Genomic DNA, 18,852 nt, shown 5'->3' with positions numbered 1-18,852 from the left:
GTGGCAGCAGAAGCATGAGAAGGGAGGGAGAGGGCAGGAGGCCTGAGGCCTGAGGCCATCTTCCAGGGCCAAGGGCCAGTAGGTGAAGCAAGGGTTTTGCTCTGTAGGGCTCTTTGTGGTGGAATGGAGCAGATCACTGTGAAGAAGCACTTTCCCCGAGGCTGACTACACTTCAGGCGGACCCCCCCAGGAGACAGGGGCCCATGCCCATGCCCAGAGAGCTCACATGGTAGAAGTGGAAGGTAGGAGAGGTCGCCTGTCCTGGAGGCTGGGTCAGAAGATCTTCAGAGACTTCACTAGCCACAGGCCTATCATTCTTACATCGTATTATTTCTACTTGCAAAGCATTACTACTCACCAGCGTCCATACACAGAAAGTTCTTCAGAATATCCAACCCCAAGATGTACTCAAAGTGTTGACTCTATAAAAACCTATGCCACAATCACTCAAGGAAAAGCCACACATGCCTGCTTCCCCTGCCAGCATGAAAACCCTCAGGTACCATCCAGCAGCCCCTACCCTATGAGAGACTCCAACGTGCATTTTTAAAGCAGATACCATGACACCTGCTCACAGCAGGGAGTCCTACCTGCTGACCTCACCTGGATCCACTGCTCACGGTTGATCTCCACGCCATTGGCCCGCAGTGAGGTAATGGCTCGGTCGATGATCTTCTCTACCATCTGCGTATTCCCATTGGCTTCCTCCAGCTTGGCAGCCGTGATCCAGATGTGCCGGTCTGTAGGGATGTTCTCACGGGCCTTATTCAAGACCTTGCGGGCATTTTCATAGGTCTCCAGCCTTGCCAGAGCAAGCCAGAGCTGTATGGAGAGAACACCAGCAAACGAGAGGGCAGTACTCAGCACAGCCCGCCAGGTCAAATGGTGAGCCAGCCTTATCGGGCCGCAGCACATCCACAAAATTCTTCCTTCCTTCCCTTCCTTCCCTCCTTTCTTTTAGATCTTATTTATTTGAGAGACAGCAAAAAAGAAACCGGGGTGGGAGGCGCAGAAGAAGGAAAAAAATCTCCAACAGACTCCATGCTGAGCACAGAGCCCAATGTGGGACTCGATCTCACGAACCTGAGATCATGACCTGCGCTGAAACCAAGAGTCGGACGCTTCACCGACTGAGACACCCAGGCACGCCTCCACAAAATTCTTTCTAATAGCTCTCAAGGATCCTTTAAACAGAACCCACAAACGTGTACAACATTTTCACCTGATCTGATAACTGTTATGTGTCTGACTTAGTGACTCTGGTTAACATGAGACGTTGGCAGATTCTCAGTCACACGTTTCAAACACCAGCTAAATGTACACAGTATGTCAGACTCATTCCAGGTGTGGAATGAGCAGGACGTGAAGGCTAACTTCACAAAGGACACACGGGTGTTCAGCCTCCTGGGGTTCTCACACTCGGCTTTTGATTCTGCAACATTTCATCACCAAAGATGTGTATGGGCTCTATTTACTTTTATATAAATAAATTAAGATTAATTTTGCTTGGAGAATTTCACAATACCCCTTAAGATAATTAAGGACATACTGGATATCATAAAACCATGGCTAAAAACCCCTGCACAGAATGTCATGAACCAGAATGTTTGAAACTAAAGGAATCCGACTAGCTTTGAGGCACCGAGCCAAGCTCATGCTGGGCTGAGAGAAAGGTCGATCAGTATTTCCTGTCACCCTCCACTGTTCAGGCCCCATTTACATACTCCGACCTGAATCAGGACTGGCCCCTGAAAAAGAGTGCTCCACACAGAGTTCTCTGCGGTGGCCAGAGACAAGCTAAGCTTCTGTTCTGCACGTCCATCAGGAGCACGACGGACCATCGCCAGGCTGGCCGCTCTGCCTGGCAGCTGTGTTACCAGGTGGCCTCCTGTGACTGCACGTTGCCTTACAGTCCCAGAAGTCACGGTTCACTGCTCAACGGATGCCACTTCCTGACGCTGTGCTTGGACTCGGGCAGAGCCTGGCAGACTAACCTCCACGCTGGTGGGGCAGCACTCCACAGCTCGGCTGAGCATGATTCTAGCATCTTCAGGCTCCTCCAGTTCAACGGCTGCCTTCCACAAGCGAACGGAGTTTGGAACATGTTCAAGGGCTGGGAAAGGTCAGACAAGAAATCAGGTCACAGAAAAGCAGAAGCAAAAGCAGGACGCTCGTGTCCCAGAGAATGCTGCCGCCAGCAGAGTCAGAAGACCTCTCCCTCGGTGGAGGCCAGGATCACACACCTGCCCTCTCTAGGGTCCTCTCAAGTCTGAGGCAGACGCGACCAAGACCAAGGCAGAACTTTCTGAATCACAAGCAAGGCTGAGACACAGCAGACGACTGCGGGTGGCACAGGGGGCTGAGCACTGTCTCTGCTCCCAATCAGGCTGGAAAAGCAACATCATTAAAACAAAGCCATGCAACCGCAGGGAGACAATCACCTTCGCGTGATGGGCTCGGCCAGGCAGGTTGTGTGTAAGTGTGCAGAATCACAGGAAAAGAAAACAGAAGCGGCCCTGGGATACATGTCTCTCCAGGCTGGCGTGCATCAGACGGCTGGCTGGGTGTGCGCTCCTTCCTGGCCTCCGAGACGCACTGTGTGGTGACATCATGCTGACAGCAGCCGAGCCTCAAGGGCTCTGCAGCAGGTAGGCTCCTTTGGTGGCCCACAGGAAGCCAGCACATGGAGGGACATCAGGGAAGGGGAACAGACTCCTAGAAAAAGCTACCACTTTGTGCAGTCCAGAAACTTCCAAACCTTTGTTTAAGCAACAGAGCCCTTTCTTCATATGCAATTTACCAGAAAGTCCCAAATAGAAGGCAGATAAACACAGAGCTCTGCGGTGTAAGTACTAGGGGAGAGTGAGGCCAGGCCCCCTAGTCAGCCCCTGGCAGGGGCTCGCTGACAGAGAACAGCACAGCTCGGGTCACCAGCAGAAAGCCAGAGCACCTCTAACGCAGATCCCAAAGGGGCTCTTGTTTCTCGGAAACACGTGGGCCAAGCGTGTGGAAAACAGACCTAAGGTTTAACAGCGCAGAGTCTACAGACCCACAGAGGTTCTCGCATGAAATCAGGGCGCAGACTGCGGCCGTCTAGGGTGCCTGGATGAAGCCAGGATGGGATGTGCTGAGCCCCCTTCACCTGCAGAAGCGGCTGGCAGGCCTCAGGGGACGCGTGGCCCCCACCTGCTCCATGGGGCCGTGGACAGAGGGCCATTCAGCGTTCACAGACCCCCTCCCAAGGGTGACCTGACCGTGCCGCCGAGCCCAACGCTGGGCCGACCAGTGAGCCGAGTGCCTTCCCAGAGAACCATTCTCTAGTCAGCCCGTGAACTCGGCCGACATCCCAGACCCATTCCATGTGGAGGGGCAGGGATTGGCTCTTACCAGGCTGGGTGTGCCTTCCTTGCCTACAGAACGCTGCCAGCACCACCGTCCACAGAGCTGGATGCCAGCCACTACCCATCATGTGTTTAAGAAACTTACCTCACAGCAAAAGACATGCAGCAAAGGGCTCAGGCTGTGGGATCCCCTGGCCTTACCACACCCCCATCATCCGGAGCCAGAGCCTGGCAGAACAGTGGGACACTACTGAGCATTCACAACACTGGCTGGGAGAAACACCCCGGAGCAACAGGCCTCAACCTTACAGGATACAAAACGCCCCTACAGTGGCAGTTCTCCCACAGCCCAAATACGCAGGTCCAGGAGAAAGCAGTAACGTCCAAGCGGCTCCCCAGGCTACACATCATAACCCGCGGGGAGAGCCTGGTTCCCACCTCAGCACCTGTGAACTCTGCTGTCAGGAGATCTCCTCCCAAGGGAAGATGTGCCCACCAAGGCGCACAGCCACGGTTGTCCCACGCTGAGTGCCGACGCAAGCACCCATCGCTCCACTGTCCGACGCCAGGGCACCAGCCTTGGCTGGAGAGCAGCCCTGACTCCCAAGGTGAGACTAAGCTGCCATGGTGTCCTGGGAGACAAGAGCCCAGAGATCCTAAGGCCTGGTTCAGTATTCCCGTTTCCAAGAGTTAGTTCACGGAAGTACGGCAGCCCAAGAAAGCAGGACCACTGAGGACTTAGCCCCTTCAGGAGTCACCAGTCCAGGTAAAGAACCGTGATCAGGTAAGGTGCTAGCAGAGGGCACAAGAAAGTCCTGACCTCCAGTCGAGTAACCAGCCAGAGAAACAAGGACACAGAACTACACCCCTTGCTCCTGCTGCTTCTGCAGACGCATGTTAACGACCCTGCCTCTGCCGTCCCTTTCCCTATTACACTGGGTATCAGTGGAAGTGAACTTCATAATTCAACCTCGAGGGCAGAGAACTTCCAGGTGTGACTGAACTTACAGAGTCATTAACTTCACCCGGAGATGGGTATGACACCAAGGAACCTGTGTCTCCACTTTTTGGGAGACAGTGGGAACTCCTCCACTGGTGTCCCATCTGCAATCCAGAGGACTAAAGCTACAGCCAATTGTCGCTGGCCAGTCTAGCTCCCACCCAGAGTCTCCCCAGAGGCAGCTACCATGCTGTAAGGCGACTTGAGCGGCTACACCCCGCCGGTGCGTAAGGGGCAGCCCAGATGGGAAAAGACTAGTCTGAACTAGATACACCTGCCAGCAGAGGATGGGCTCCCGTAGAGCCCAACATATCTCCAGCTCTGGCCTAGCAGGGAGGACACTCAGGTGCTATCCCTGTGCTCATGGTGACCCAACAGTGACCACTGGAGGCTGCTGTGCTTCATGCATCACAATACAGGGTTTCGGGGTAAAATCACCTCACTTTCATAGGACTGTATTAATTACAGAGTGACACGAAGCTTCATGCCTATTATGGTGAGCTGAATTGACAGGAAGCAGCCAACGGCCCAGCCACAGGCCCACGTGTGTCCTTACAGACAAGAACACCACAGCTCAGAGGTCACTCGGCCTCTCCAGGCATCAGACTAGCACTCCAAGCTCAAGTTCTTTCAGAAAAGGACTAAGATGTCACCTGCCTCCAACTGAGACCCAGAGCGCACATGCCAGCGACTAAGGGCTGGCAGGGTGTCCTAAGTCACTGACAGAAGTAGCTGTCACCTTGATTTTCACCAAGAACTATCTGAAGCAGCATCTGGCTTTGCCCCAGGCACCTGAAAAAAAGAATGCTGTTTTTGGAAGTACTCTAAGGACGGGGCAGGCCAGGACTAAGACCAGAGAGCGGGGGAAGAGGCCAGCTTGGGGACGCAGTGTCCTACCTCAGCACAGCTCTCTGAGAAGCAGAGCCAGGACAGCCATTGCCCTAAAGATCCAGGACGTCCTGGAAAAGCCATCTCTCAACACTGCCCTGGAGGCCCCACCTCCAACCCCACTCCCCTCTCTGAATCTGAAGCCAGCTGGAAATGAACCCAGGTAATCTGGTGGTGAAAAAGGAGTGGCCACAAAGACATTCTGACCATTCATCACGAGATTGTGGCAGGCGAGATTCAGGAGAGCTTTCCTAAATAAATAATGCTAATTACCCAAAGTTTAATGTGTTTGTCATTAAAGAACTATTTTCCTGGCTAAAAAAGATAAATTGATTTCTTTTCTTTGTTAAGATTTTATTTATTCATCTATTTGAGACGGAGAGGTGAAGAAGGGAGAAGGGCAGCGGGGGGAGAGAGGGAGAATGAATCTGAAGCAGACTCCCCTCCCCAAGAGAGGCAGGGCTGGATCCGAAGACCGCGAGATCATGACCTGAGCCAAAACCAAGAGTTGGATGCCCAACTGGCTGAGCCACCCAGGTGCCCCAAGATAAGCTGATTTCTATAAACCAAGACAGGTGCTAACTTTCTGTTCCTGGCCTCATTTTAAAAGACTGGCTCTGGGCATTTAATGGGTAGTAGGGCTGCAATCCGGAAACCAGACCCAAGAGAGGAAAACACACTTGAATGCACACAAGCACACGCAGTCAGGGTCACACACAAGGGGGATTCCGCCTGGCCTCTATCAAACACAGAAACAGTACGTGGTTAACACTCGCACGGCCTGATGTCACACACCTCTTGTCATTGTGCTCAAACACACAGAGTTGGAAACCTCACTGAAAACTGCCCTCAGTCCCACAAAACAGACCTTATTTGACCCGCACTACAAGTTCAAGTAGAATATGCCATCTGCAGAGGGTTACTCCACATCAACCCTATGACTCGAATCTGCTCTGGGCTGAAGATCAGAAGCAGCATGGACCACATGTTCTGGGGGAGGGAGAAATGCCGCCCTTCACACCAACTCCACGATCATGACAAACAAGCCGCTACAAAAGCTCCATCTCAGCAAGGACTCCTGGATGGAATCAGCTTCCCCGGCATGCAAACCATTCACTGTGACAGGTGCTGATGGCACACGCCACCTTCCCTGAAGCACCAGAGGAGATGAGGTGCTGCCACATGACCTTGCAAGGGTTTCATAAGATGGGAGGGGCTCAAGTAGTGCACAGCTGCTAGCTGCCACAGCATCAGGCTCCTTGACGTGGAAGACGAACGCCCCGAGACCTCCTTTGGGCTGGCTCAGCTTGCCCTTCAAATACACCCCACCGAGCCCTAAGCAGCAGGTCCTGCTCTCATCTTGCAGATGAGGAAACCCGGGGCCACAGAGGGACTGCTCACCTCACTCCAGGTCACCAACAGGAAAAGACAGGAGTGGGGTCTAAACCTGAGCGCCTCATCCGGAATGGAAACTACCTTCCAGGCTCAGACAGTCCAAGAGCAGAGGCAACCCAGCCCAGAAGAAGGTCTGAAAACGCTACCCATTCCTCAACCATTCCAACCAAAAAATTGAGCAAAGCAGCAAAAAGTCTGTTCTCCAAGAGCATGAGCACCAGGACCGAGGAGACAGCACCTCCTTCAGGAGGGCCACAGCCCCAGATGCACCTGCTGGTGGCGGCATCCCCAGGGAGGCTCACCTTTCCGGAGAACCCGCTTCTTGGCACGAATGTCCGTTTCCAGCTCTGCTGCTCTGATGTAAATCCTAACAGACTGTGGGAGGTGACGGACAGCTTGGGCTACCACAGCTTTGGCTGTGTCCCCAGGCTGCAACCTGGCTGCTTCTAGCCAGACATCTTCACTCTGTGGGGCAAAACAAAAGAATTGGAAGTGTACATGCAGGCTGGAATCTGAGATGGAGCCTCGGGAACAGGAGGGGCTGGGCTCATCAGACCCATGGTCCTGGGTTTTACAATCAAACCTGGGCCCCAAGTCCATCAGCTTGGACTCAAGCACACCGGCACCAGGGACCCCTGTAATGCCACTGCTTGGGAACATGGCTACAGCACCTCTATGTCCCCAAGTTGGGGAGACACACAACAGCACCATGAGAGGAGAACACGGTGTGCCCAGCAGGGTGATAGGTCAACCAACAGGCGAAACAGAGACCTCTCAGCAGGTGGCTATGCAATGGCCTGAGAAGTTCTCATTTATGCCTGATGTAGGAGAGGTACCTTCACTGCCAAGGACACCCCAGTCTGCACAATAGAGAGGGACCTTTAGAGGTTCTCAAAGGACTTTTTAAAGCTCGTCTGGTCATTCTACCTCCCAAAAAAGTGCTGGACTAGTCTCCTAAGAGTTATATTAATCTTTATGCTTCTTACAGTAGGTGGGGTGGAAAAGCTGACCAATTTAGCTTTCTTGTTAAGGTTATCCTGCCATTAGGGACGCCTGGGTGGCTCAGTGGCTTAAGTAACTGCCTTCAGCTCGGGTCTTGATCCCAGGGTCCTGGGATCGAGTCCCACATCAGGCTCCTCACTCCGTGGGAGGCCTGCTTCTCCCTCTGCCTCTGCTGCTCCCTCTGCTTGTGCTCTCTCTCACTCACCTCTCTCTCACTCACGCTCTCTGAAAAATAAATAAAAACTTAAAATAAAAAAAAAAATGGTTATCCTGCCATTAAACCAATCGTAGACGGGCCTTCACTCTAAGTGAAAGTACGCAGGAAAAGCCTTTTCCCACTTTTTCCCCTCTTCCCTCTTGCCTGCCCCACTGTCTGCAGTTTCAACACCAAAAGGCAGACAGGTTAGTCTACCTCGAGTTCACGTCCCACGGGTGTCCCACCTACTACAGCCACCAAGGGTCCCTCCGGGGCTGACATCGTTCAGCCTTCCAGGAAAATGCCCTAACTTGGGCCTTACCTTGGGGCACATCTCCGTCCCCTTCATGATAAGGTTTCGTGCTACTTGCAGCTTCCCAGTGACTTCTTCCAGGCGGGCTGACGCAATCCAGGCTGGCGGGTGATGAGGGTTCGTCTCCCGAACAGACTTGAGGAGCAGCCGTGCCTTCTTGATGTCACTGCAAGGGCAAAAAAGCACACGGGGTCAGCCGCCACACTGCTGAGGATGTGCCCAGCCCCAGAACGCAGGCACCAATGTACCCACTGTCAAAGCTGATGTCCCAAGTAATATGAGCAGCGTGTAGGACACGGTTAGCAAAGTGCTTTCCAGCTCAGCATGCACACAGATCTGGAACATTATTCATAACACATTCAATATTCACAATGAACAGAGAGGTTAAGTGGAAAATCAACCTACTTCACTGTGTATTTCTTAGAATAACCACATCCTATTCTGACTGCCTATTTTTTAAATAAATCCAAAATATTCTAGGCAACCTGAGTCCCACCCCACCCCACCAGTTCCACAGAGCACTCACTTGATATCCCCTCCGTGAGTTGGGATCATGGAGTTTAAGTCTGTCAGATAGCCTTTGGGGTCGACCACAGTCTGCCCACTCACTGAGTCAGACACCTACCAGACAGAGAGTGCATTGTCAGTCAAGCTAAGTGGCTTGCAAAGAGTCAAAGATGCCCAAAACCAAGTACCCAGACGCCCCTGGAACCCCCTCCCACAATCCTGACCACCAGTGAGCATGGAAACTGTAAAAGTAGGAAACCCTTGACTTCAACAACAGTTTGTGATGATCACAAATGAATTTCACATCTATAAAACAAAGATACGTATTAAAAAAAATCATAAAAGACCCAGGAAAAAACTAAACATAAGGTAAGTCTATTTAAAAATGAAGTAAAAGATTATTTCAGCTCACTTTCTTTAAATTTGCAAATAGCAGTTCATTTTACCATCCTCTCTGGCTGTGAGTCTTAAAATCATCATAATAAACAATAACAAAAAAAAACCCCAAACAAAACATGGGCAGGCAGAATACAACAACACAAGAAAAGGAGGAAAGTGGCACAGAATGGGATGGAAAAGATAAAGTTCTGTTTCCAGGTGACTGTCTATGTAGAAAATCCAAAGAATCAACATAAAAACAATTTAGCAAGGTTGTAGCGTACAAGATTGACATATAAGAGTCAATCATTTTCTTATATACCAGCGATGAACGAAAGGGATCTGAAATTAAAAACACAGTATCATTTACGTTAGCACCAAAAACGTGAAATACTTACGTATTACTCTAACACATACAAGATCTCTATGAGGAGATCTACAAAACTCTGATGAAAGAAATCAAAGAAACAGATGAATGGAGAGACAGTCCCTGGTCCTGGAGAGGAAGACTTAACATCCCATCGTCATCTGCAGAGTCCATGCAATCCCAGTCAAAATCCAGCAAGCTATTTTGCAGATATTGACAAACTGATTCTAATGCTTATAGGAGAGAAACAAAGACCCACAGTAGCTGACACGTTAAAGCAGAAGAACAAAGTCAGAGGGCTGATACTACCCGACTTTGAGACTTACTGCAAAGCCACAGTAATCGAGACAGAGTGGGATGTGGAAAAATTAGACAAATACCTCAGTGGAACAGAACAGAGCCCAGGGCACCCGGCCGGCTCAGTCACTAGAGCGTGTGACTCTCAATCTAAGGGTCGTTGCGTTCAAGCCCCACGCTGGGCACAGAACTTACTCTGGGTGGGGGGAGAGAACAGAGCACAGAAATTGTCGACTGATCTTTGACAAAGGAGCAAAGGCAACATAATGGAGCAAGGACAGTCTCTTCCACAAACGGTGCTGAGCCCACTGTACGTCCACATGCAGAAAAACAAATCTAGACACAGACCTTACACCCTTTGGTAATAACTTTTTAAATACAACACCAAAGACACAATCCACAAAAGAAAGAAAACTAGACTTCATTAAATTAAAAAATTTGTCTGTGAAAGGCACTGTCAAGGGAATAAAAAGACAAGCCACAGACTGGAGTGAAAACTTGAAAAGACATATCTGATAAAAGACTTGTATCTAAAACATACAAAGAACTAACGAAACTCAACAATAAGAAAATAATCCCACTAAAAAATGGGTCAGGGACGCCTGGATGGCTCAGTTGGTTGGGTGTCTGTCTTCGGCTCAGGTCCTGATTGGGATCCAGTCCCGTGCTGAGCAAGGAGTCTGCTTCTCCCTCTGCCTCTGCCCCTCCCCGCCGCTAGTGTGTGCTCTCTGACAAATAAATGAATAGAATCTTTAAAAGGAAAGGGGGGGAAGTCAAAGACCCTAAGAGACAGCTCACCAAAGATACACGGTTGACAAATGCGCACACGAAAAGATGCTCTACGTCCTATGTCCCCAGAGAAATGCAAACTAGAACAGAGATACTACTACACGCCTCTTAGAACGGGCCACGTCCAGAACACGGACCCCAAAGCCTGGTGAGCGTGTGGGGCAGCAGGAACTCTCACTGGTTGCCGGTGGGAATGCAAACTGGCGCAGCCACTTTGGAAGACAGGCTGGTGGTTTCTTACCAAGCTAAACACGCTCTTACATACAATCCAGCAATCACACGCCTGGATATTTACCCAAAGGAGTTGAAAACTTACAGCTACACACAAAAAAAGACACTGCACACAGATGTTTGTAGCAGCTATACTCATAACTGCCAAAACTTCAGTCCTTCAGTAAGTGATGGATAAATAAGCTGCAGCAGATCCAGAAAATGGAGCAATACTCAGAGCTAAAAGAAGTGAGCGGTCAAGCCATGAAAAGACATACAGGAGGACCCCTGAAACTAATGGAACGTTGTGTGTCAACTACACGTCAATTTAAAAACATTTTTTAAAGAAACAGCCATCAAGCATGAAAAAAGATGCCAAATCTTATTAAAATTAAAGCTAATGTGAATTTTAAAAAAAAGGACACGGAGGAACCTTAAATATATACCGCTAAGTGAGAGAAGCCAATCTCAGAAAGCTACACACTGTACGGTTCCAGCTGCATGACATTCTGGAAAAGGCAGAACTATGGAGACAGTGCAAAGATCAGCGGCTGTCGGGGCTGGGGGGTGAGGAGGGTTGAGCAGGCAGAGCACAGAGCGTTCGCAGGGCAGCGAGACTGTTCTGTGTGAGACTGTAGCTGACCCTCAAACAGCACCAGCTGAACTACACAGGCCCACACGGGTCTTTCTCAATACAAAATAGGACTGTAGATATATTTTCCCTTATGATTTTCTTAGTAACACTTTCTTTTCTTGAGCTTCTGTTATTGTAAGGATGCGGTACGTGATAACATATAACATGTGAAACGTGCCCATCAACTGTTCATGTTATCAGTAAGGCTTCCAGGCAACAACAGGGTTTAGCAGTTAAGTTTCTGGGGAGTAAGAAGTTACATGTGGATTTCCAACTGAGCAGGAAGTCAGTGCCTCTAACCCCTGCACTGTTCAACTATATTAATGGTGGATACATGTCATTACACATTTGTCCAAATCCATAAAATGCACACCACCAAGAATGAACCCTAGCATAACTATGGATTTGGGCGACAATACGTAAATGCAGGGTCATCGACTTTAGTAAGTGGCCCACTCTGGGGGGTGTGCTGTTAACAGAAGAGGCTATGCATGTGCAGGGGCAGAGGGCAGACGGGAAATCTCTGTCCTTTCCTCTTAACTTTGCTGTGAATCTAAAACTGCTCTTCAAAAAAGAAAAATGGGGGCGCCTGGGTGGCACAGGGGTTAAGCGTCTGCCTTCGGCTCAGGGCGTGAGCCCGGCGTTGTGGGATCGAGCCCCACATCAGGCTCCTCCGCTATGAGCCTGCTTCTTCCTCTTCCACGCCCCCTGCTTGTGTTCCCTCTCTCGCTGTCTGTCTCTATCTCTGTCGAATAAATAAATAAAATCTTTAAAAAAAAAAAGAAAAGAAAAGAAAAGAAAAAGGGGTCGCTCTTCCCCAGTGCTGCCTGCAGAGGTAGCAGCCATCTCTTGTTCAGCATCAAGGCCGCCCTCGGACCTCTGGTGAAGCCCAAGATCATTAAAAAGTGGACCAAGAAGTTCATCCAGCACCAGTCAGACCGGTACGTCAAAATTAAGTGCAACTGGTGGAAACCCAGAGGCACGGACAGTAGGGTGCACACAAGATTCAAGGGCCAGTTCCTGACGCCCAGCAATGGTAACCAGAGCAACAGGAAGACAAGGCACACACCGCCCAGGGGCTCTGGAGGTTCCTCGTCCATGAAGTCGAGGAGCCTGCGGTGCTGCTAATGTGCAACAGAGCTCACTGTGCAGACCGCTCGCGGTGTCCCCGCCGAGAACCGCAGAGCCGCCGCGGGGAGAGCGGCCCAGGCAGCCATCAGTCACCAATCCTGATGCCGGCTGCACAGCAAAGAAAATGAAAAGACAGCTTCTGTGCATGTCGTATTTGTGAATAAAACTATCCAAAAAAATGGAATGAAGGACCTGAGTAGACCCCTCTCCACATGAAAAGACACCCACCAACGCTAAGCAGGGAAACATGAAGGAGAAGCACAAGGAGCTACTACTTCACACCCATCACAATGGCTATTTCCAAAATATCAGAAATAACCACTGTTGTCCAGGGTATGGAAGAACTGGAACCCTTAGGCCTGCTGCTCTGCTGGAAATCTAAAACAGTGCAGCTGCTGTGGGAAACAGGAGGGAGGCTCCTCCGAACATTAAGCACAGAATCCCCCCAGGACCCACAAATCCATACTGGGTTTATACCCACGAGAACTAGAAGCAGGGACTCACACAGCGATCTGCACACCCACGTCCACAGCAGCACTACGCACAATGGCCAGAAGGTCGAAGCAGCCCAGCGTCTGCTGACAGACTAGCAGACACAACAGGATCCATCCATCCATACGACGGAGTATTTTTCAGCTTTAAAAAGACAGGAAGTACGGACACAACTACATCGTGGATGAGCCTTGCGAATGTTACGCTAAGTGAAACCAGCCAGGCCCAGAAGGACAAATACAGTATGGATCCAGTCACAGGAGGACCTGTCACAATCATAAGGACAAAAAGAACAGAAGTAACAGGGTCTGGGGTGGGAAATGGAAGTTTGTGGGGACAGAGCTCGGGAAGATGAAAAAGTTCCGGAGACCGGTGGTGGCAACAGCTGTACAATAATATGAATGCACTAATATCACTGTACACTTAAAAATTATTAAAATGGCATCTTTTATCATACATGTTTCACCCTGAGAAAGTTACCATATAAAGTTTTTTTAAAGAAGTTATTTCTAAATTCCACAAACAAGTCTAAAAGAGTAACAACTACAGAAGACACATGCAACAGAAATGATCATTCATATCAAAACAAACGGAGGAGGGAAACGGGCAGAGCACATGACAAAGCAGCCTGTCACGGAAGGACCACCAAAGACTGACCAACACCCAGGGAGAGGTGCTCGAGCTCAGCTCATAACCCAAAAACCAAACCGAGGCTCACTTGGGGGGGGATGACGGCAGAGGCGACGCCCCCAACCCAGCACCCGCAGAGGCGCCCTGGGGGGGGGGCGGCCCCTGAATCAGTGATGACGGCAGAGGCGACGCCCCCAACCCAGCACCCGCAGAGGCTCACTTGGGGGGGGGCGGCCCCTGAATCAGTGATGACGGCAGAGGCGACGCCCCCAACCCAGCACCCGCAGAGGCTCACTTGGGGGGGGGAGCGGCCCTTGAATCAGTGATGACGGCAGAGGCGACGCCCCCAACCCAGCACCCGCAGACTCTGAAATGCTATGTGCTTGAGAGACAACTTAGTATGTAAGTGAGAAAAATCCACGAATTCCACTTTACAGGTACTACAAAAACGTTTAAATGACAGAATCACAAGGGGTTCACCAAAAACATGGTTTGTCACTGCAAAAAGAGTAAAACCCAAAAAGTCCCTCAATCAAAGATTAAATCATGATACCCATAAACAGTGAACTACTCTCCAATTTATAAAGTACATAAAAAATTCAAGTACAGTAAAACCTCAATTAAAAATTACAAGTTTCCCACTGCACCAAACAGTAATGGTTGAATAATTCACAACACTATCTTTCCACTTCCAATTATATGTGAAAATTTTCCTTAAAATAATTTAATGCGAAGCTCCACTCCACACCCCTATTTCATGCCCTGGTGGTGTGAATGTGCAGCCCTGGACATCCCCTAAGTGTGTGCAAACGCATCTTCGAGTGCACAAAAGGAGAGCTACACACACAACTGCCACCGGCAGTCAAGCACACGAGCACGCTTCCTCCCAGTGTGTGTGTTCTTCTGACTCTACAGAGCTTTCTACTACACGCAAGTTTCTAACTTGGATGTAATCAAATTTGAAAGTCTTTTTCTTCATGGTTTCTGGTGTGCATGTCATAATTAGAAAGGGTTTTCTAGAGGGGCGCCTGGGAGGCACAGCGGTGGTTAAGCGTCTGCTTTCAGCTCAGGGCGTGATCCCGGCGTTCCGGGATCGAGCCCCACGTCAGGCTCCTCCGCTAGGAGGCTGCTTCTTCCTCTCCCACTCCCCCTGCTTGTGTTCCCTCTCTCGCTGGCTGTCTCTATCTCTGTCGAATAAACAAATAAAATCTTTAAAAAAAAAAAAAAGAAAGGGTTTTCTAGAGCACTGAACAATTCACTCAAGTGCAGGTGGAAAATACGTGCACTCAACTTTTTTTATTGAAGTGTAATTAACACACAATGTATAACAAGTGTATAACCATGATTTGACAACAACCACTCAGTGTTCTCCACGATAAACAGTCACCGTACAATGCTACCACGTTACTAACCATATTTCCTACGCTATCCTTTTCATCTCCATGATGTGTTTTATAAGCAGAGATTTGTACTTCTTAACCCCCTTTATTTCACCCATCCCCCCTTCCCTCTAGCAACCACCAATCTGTTCTCTGTGTTTAAAAATGAGTCTGGTTTTTGGCTGGTGGGTTTGTTCATTTGTTTTGTTTTTTTGAAGTCCACACATAAATCAAGTCATACGGTATTTATCTTTTTCTGACTTATCTCACTCAGCTATACTTACTGGGTCTACCCATATTGTTGTAAACGACAAGATCTCATTTTTTTGTACAGCTGAGTGATATTCCACTGTGCACATACATGTGCACTTAATTTCTGCATAAGGATGGAAGGACTAAGCTTCAGCAACACAGAGCATGCAGTCTGTCCTGAGTGCCTTTGTTCAGCCTGCCTGCCAGGCCACCCTTTGTCACCTGCAACAGTCCTCAGCCCCCCTAAGAGGGAGCAGGAGTGCCACGCGGGCTGCACTGCACCAGTGCAGGCCCTGTAGGCAGATGCAGAGACCAGCCTGCAGGCAGGGTCCTACCGCTCTTTATGATGGGGCAGGAAACTACACTGTCACAGGTCTGCTTATCTTGTGATAAAGCACTCTGAAAGACGAACTTTCCACTGACACAGATTAGTTTTATAATCAGGAAACAATTTTCTCAATCTGTAGGAAAATGTTGCATGACACAGACTCACCTGGCTCAGCCTCATGTCCATCAACGTGTTCCTTGCTTGGCCTATCTTCCTCATGTCCAGTTCACCTGTGCCAGGTGTCATCAATCCAGGTGTCATTCCACCTGGGTATGGAGTGTTCAGTCCGCCTGGATAGGGTGTGTTAAGACCTCCAAATTGCTGGGGGCAGGGGCAGGGGAGGACAAAAACACTGGATTGCATTTTCATGCAGAAGAACCCTATCAACTCTGACATCTTTCCATTGTAGCCTGAGAGACGTGCAGCCCTACAGACCCAGCACCGTCCAGCTTCTAAACTACAGAAGCTCTTACTCTAACGCCGCCCGTGGCTCCCACGACTGATCCACCTAACCGGACTAAAGACCTATTCGCCTTCTTTTCTGATGCTCACAGTTTGTCGGGGATCCACTGAAGTATGGTTCTCTCCAGTCTGTAAATGTTTGGCAAAGAAACTGTCGGGAACAGGAGTCAGCTTCTCATAGCGTGGGTTCCGCTGGCGTTTGTTTCTGGCATCGCCAACCTCGGGAATGCTCAGCCACTCTTCTTCCGTGACTTCTGCCAACTTCCTCTGGAAACATTTGGCCCCCAAAAAACATTTATTCTCTGGCAAAATTTCATATGCACAAGAAAAACTATGCTCTCTCTGACCCCTAACCCCAAATCATTATGGTTTAGAAAGAATTTTGAGGCAGAAATTAGCTACTTCACTTAGAAAATTCTATTTGTTGGACCTGCTCTGCTTCACTCAGACATAAATTGCTCTGTCAAAGCCCAGAGGACACAGGGAGGAGAACTTCAAGTATAAACACAATTAAAGTTACTAAGAAAGTAAGCTCATATGTCCCATGTTTTTCAGTGGAGGGAGAAGGGACTTTTTTGCACACATACACATAAAATTAAACACACTAAAGCAGGGACCTTCCTCTATCATCTGAATTTAATAAAGAGCAAAAAAGCAAACTTAGTCAAGTCTCATCAATTCTACCCAATTCTCTGCAAAGCAGGTTAGGTGCATGAGAAACTGCATGCTATCCGTCCACTTACTTTGAGATCTGAGAACTGCTGTTGGATTTTGGGGCGCTCCATACGGTATTTCTCAATTTCTTCTTTCTCCCTTTGCTCCCTAGGAAGTAAAACGTTTGCATGCATTAGAAATACTGGATACTCATTCTGAAACAAAGTCATTTTATTATATTTACTTAAATCACCAGAAGCATAATTCCACACACTTAGCAGCTAAATCAAAGGCGGCAGTGAATACATTCACAAATACATTGACTCAATTATTTACCAAATGAAAACAGGCAGAAACTCACTAAAATAAAAACAAGTTGTCTTACTCTGATATAAATACTTTATTTGAATATAGATGTATTTACAGATTTAAACTGCTACAAAATTCCAAAGGTAGGGCCATCCTGTGAAGACTCAGGAAAGCTGACCCACTGTCCCAGTTGCCCATCTGACTCTCCACCCTTCACTGCCTCCCTCCCTTCCAAGCACTCGGTGCACCTCTCAAGACAGCTCTCTGGTCCACGTGCCAGAACTAATGGGCTGTCTCGTCACCCATGCAACTGGTCTTCAGGGATGGAGAGCTACTGGGTTCTGGCGATCGAGGACCAGGTCTAGGCACCCGGAAGAAATCTGTGGGTTACTGTGACAAAGCATCAGCCAAGTTAAGCAAACTAGAGTTAACATGACCCACATAGCTAATACTTCCTTACACTGAGATTTACATTTTCTTCCATATGGTAAAAGGAAAACATAAGGAACGTGAATGTATTAGGACAAATGATGTGCTTGGAAAAGAGAAACACCAGGCCGGGAGCTGGAGAAAGTCAGTCCTCGTGGCCCCTGATGCGAAGCAACACGCACAGAAACACGTTTCACCTGATTCGGATGCAGCCTCAGGATCCAACTTCCACTCCACAGGAAATAGTGCGAGCGGAACAAGTTAAAGGACACCTGAGGAGGTAGGCAGCCGTTCCATAGCTTGGGCCCTTCTACAAAACAATTGATCTCTTCAAAAAGCCAATGTCACCAAGAGGTGAAAAAGGCAGGGGAGGGGGATAGACTTAGGAGACATGACACAAGGACTGATTCTGATTGTGTCCTGGTTTGAAAAAAAAAGTTCTCCAATATTGTGGAGACGGGCAGGAGACTATGGATGTGGACTGGCTATCAGGTGATCTTTGAGGTATAGCTCTGGGGGGTCCATGCTGCTGGTGCAATAAAGATGCTATGACAGTGCAGAGCATAAACTGGACCCTGATACGACCCAGCAAAGACCAACACCAGATGTGGGAAACAAACACGCAAGCTGTGACCCTGGGCTCAGACTCCATGAGGGCATCCATATTTGCTGCGGTGTTCTTTTTACGGTTTGTATCCTGAAAAGTATTCCTAACAAAATTTTTAAAGGCCAACCGTTTTTCTAAAACCACTTAATAAGGGACACCTGGGTGGTGTAGTTGGTTAAGTGTCTGCCTTCAACTCGTCTGCCTTCAGCTCAGGTCATGTGGGATCAAGTCTTGCATCAGGCTCCTTGCTCAGCAGGGAGTCTGTTTCTCCCCTGTCTGCCACCCCCCTTGCTTGTGCTGTGTCTCTCTCTGACAAATAAATAAATTATTTAAAAAATAATAATAAAAAACACTTAATAAGACGACTTTCTACATGTATCCATCACTGTTTTTTTAATGAGTTCCAGAAAACTGAAATCAAACCTTCCTTAATGTGCAAAACCATGTATACTTAATTACTGTATGTATATAAATTCACCTACATCAATTTAATAACAAGCATTAAAAAAAAAAAAACTCTGAACAACTGTATTTCACTCTTCTAAAATTAAAAACACTACATACATTATGGGAAGTCACAGAATTGCATGAATGAGCAATAGAAAGCAGGAAGTGAACCGAAATGTTAACGGTCACTTTCCAGACTTATGAATAAATGTTATCCTCTTACCTGTACTTTGTCTCACTGTCCTGATATTCTTTAACAATAATATATTCTTTCAGTAGTAAAAAATTACAAATTTATTTGTAACTTCATTTCATTTTTTTAAATTCATTTACAAATTATAAAAGGCTTACAAAGCAACATAATTTATTTATAGTTTAAAAGACTATGTGTTCACTTTGCTTAAATTTCCCCAGA

At 48.4% G+C, this 18,852-nt stretch overlaps 1 protein-coding gene across 1 annotated transcript in view; it reads right to left on the bottom strand.

Annotated features, from left to right (window-relative positions):
- PRPF6 (pre-mRNA processing factor 6) overlaps positions 1–18,852 on the bottom strand; it is a 45,638-nt gene that overhangs the window by 21,602 nt on the left and 5,184 nt on the right. The window contains 8 exon segments of the mRNA XM_040638631.1: positions 604–822; positions 1,995–2,113; positions 6,927–7,089; positions 8,145–8,301; positions 8,662–8,756; positions 15,695–15,850; positions 16,082–16,258; positions 16,735–16,813. Coding sequence (XP_040494565.1) covers positions 604–822; positions 1,995–2,113; positions 6,927–7,089; positions 8,145–8,301; positions 8,662–8,756; positions 15,695–15,850; positions 16,082–16,258; positions 16,735–16,813 — 1,165 coding nt within the window.

This window comes from Ursus maritimus, unplaced genomic scaffold, assembly GCF_017311325.1.
Source record: "Ursus maritimus isolate PB19 unplaced genomic scaffold, ASM1731132v1 scaffold_22, whole genome shotgun sequence".
Classification (NCBI taxonomy): Eukaryota; Metazoa; Chordata; class Mammalia; order Carnivora; family Ursidae; genus Ursus; species Ursus maritimus.
This window is presented reverse-complemented; position numbering and strand designations above follow the sequence as displayed.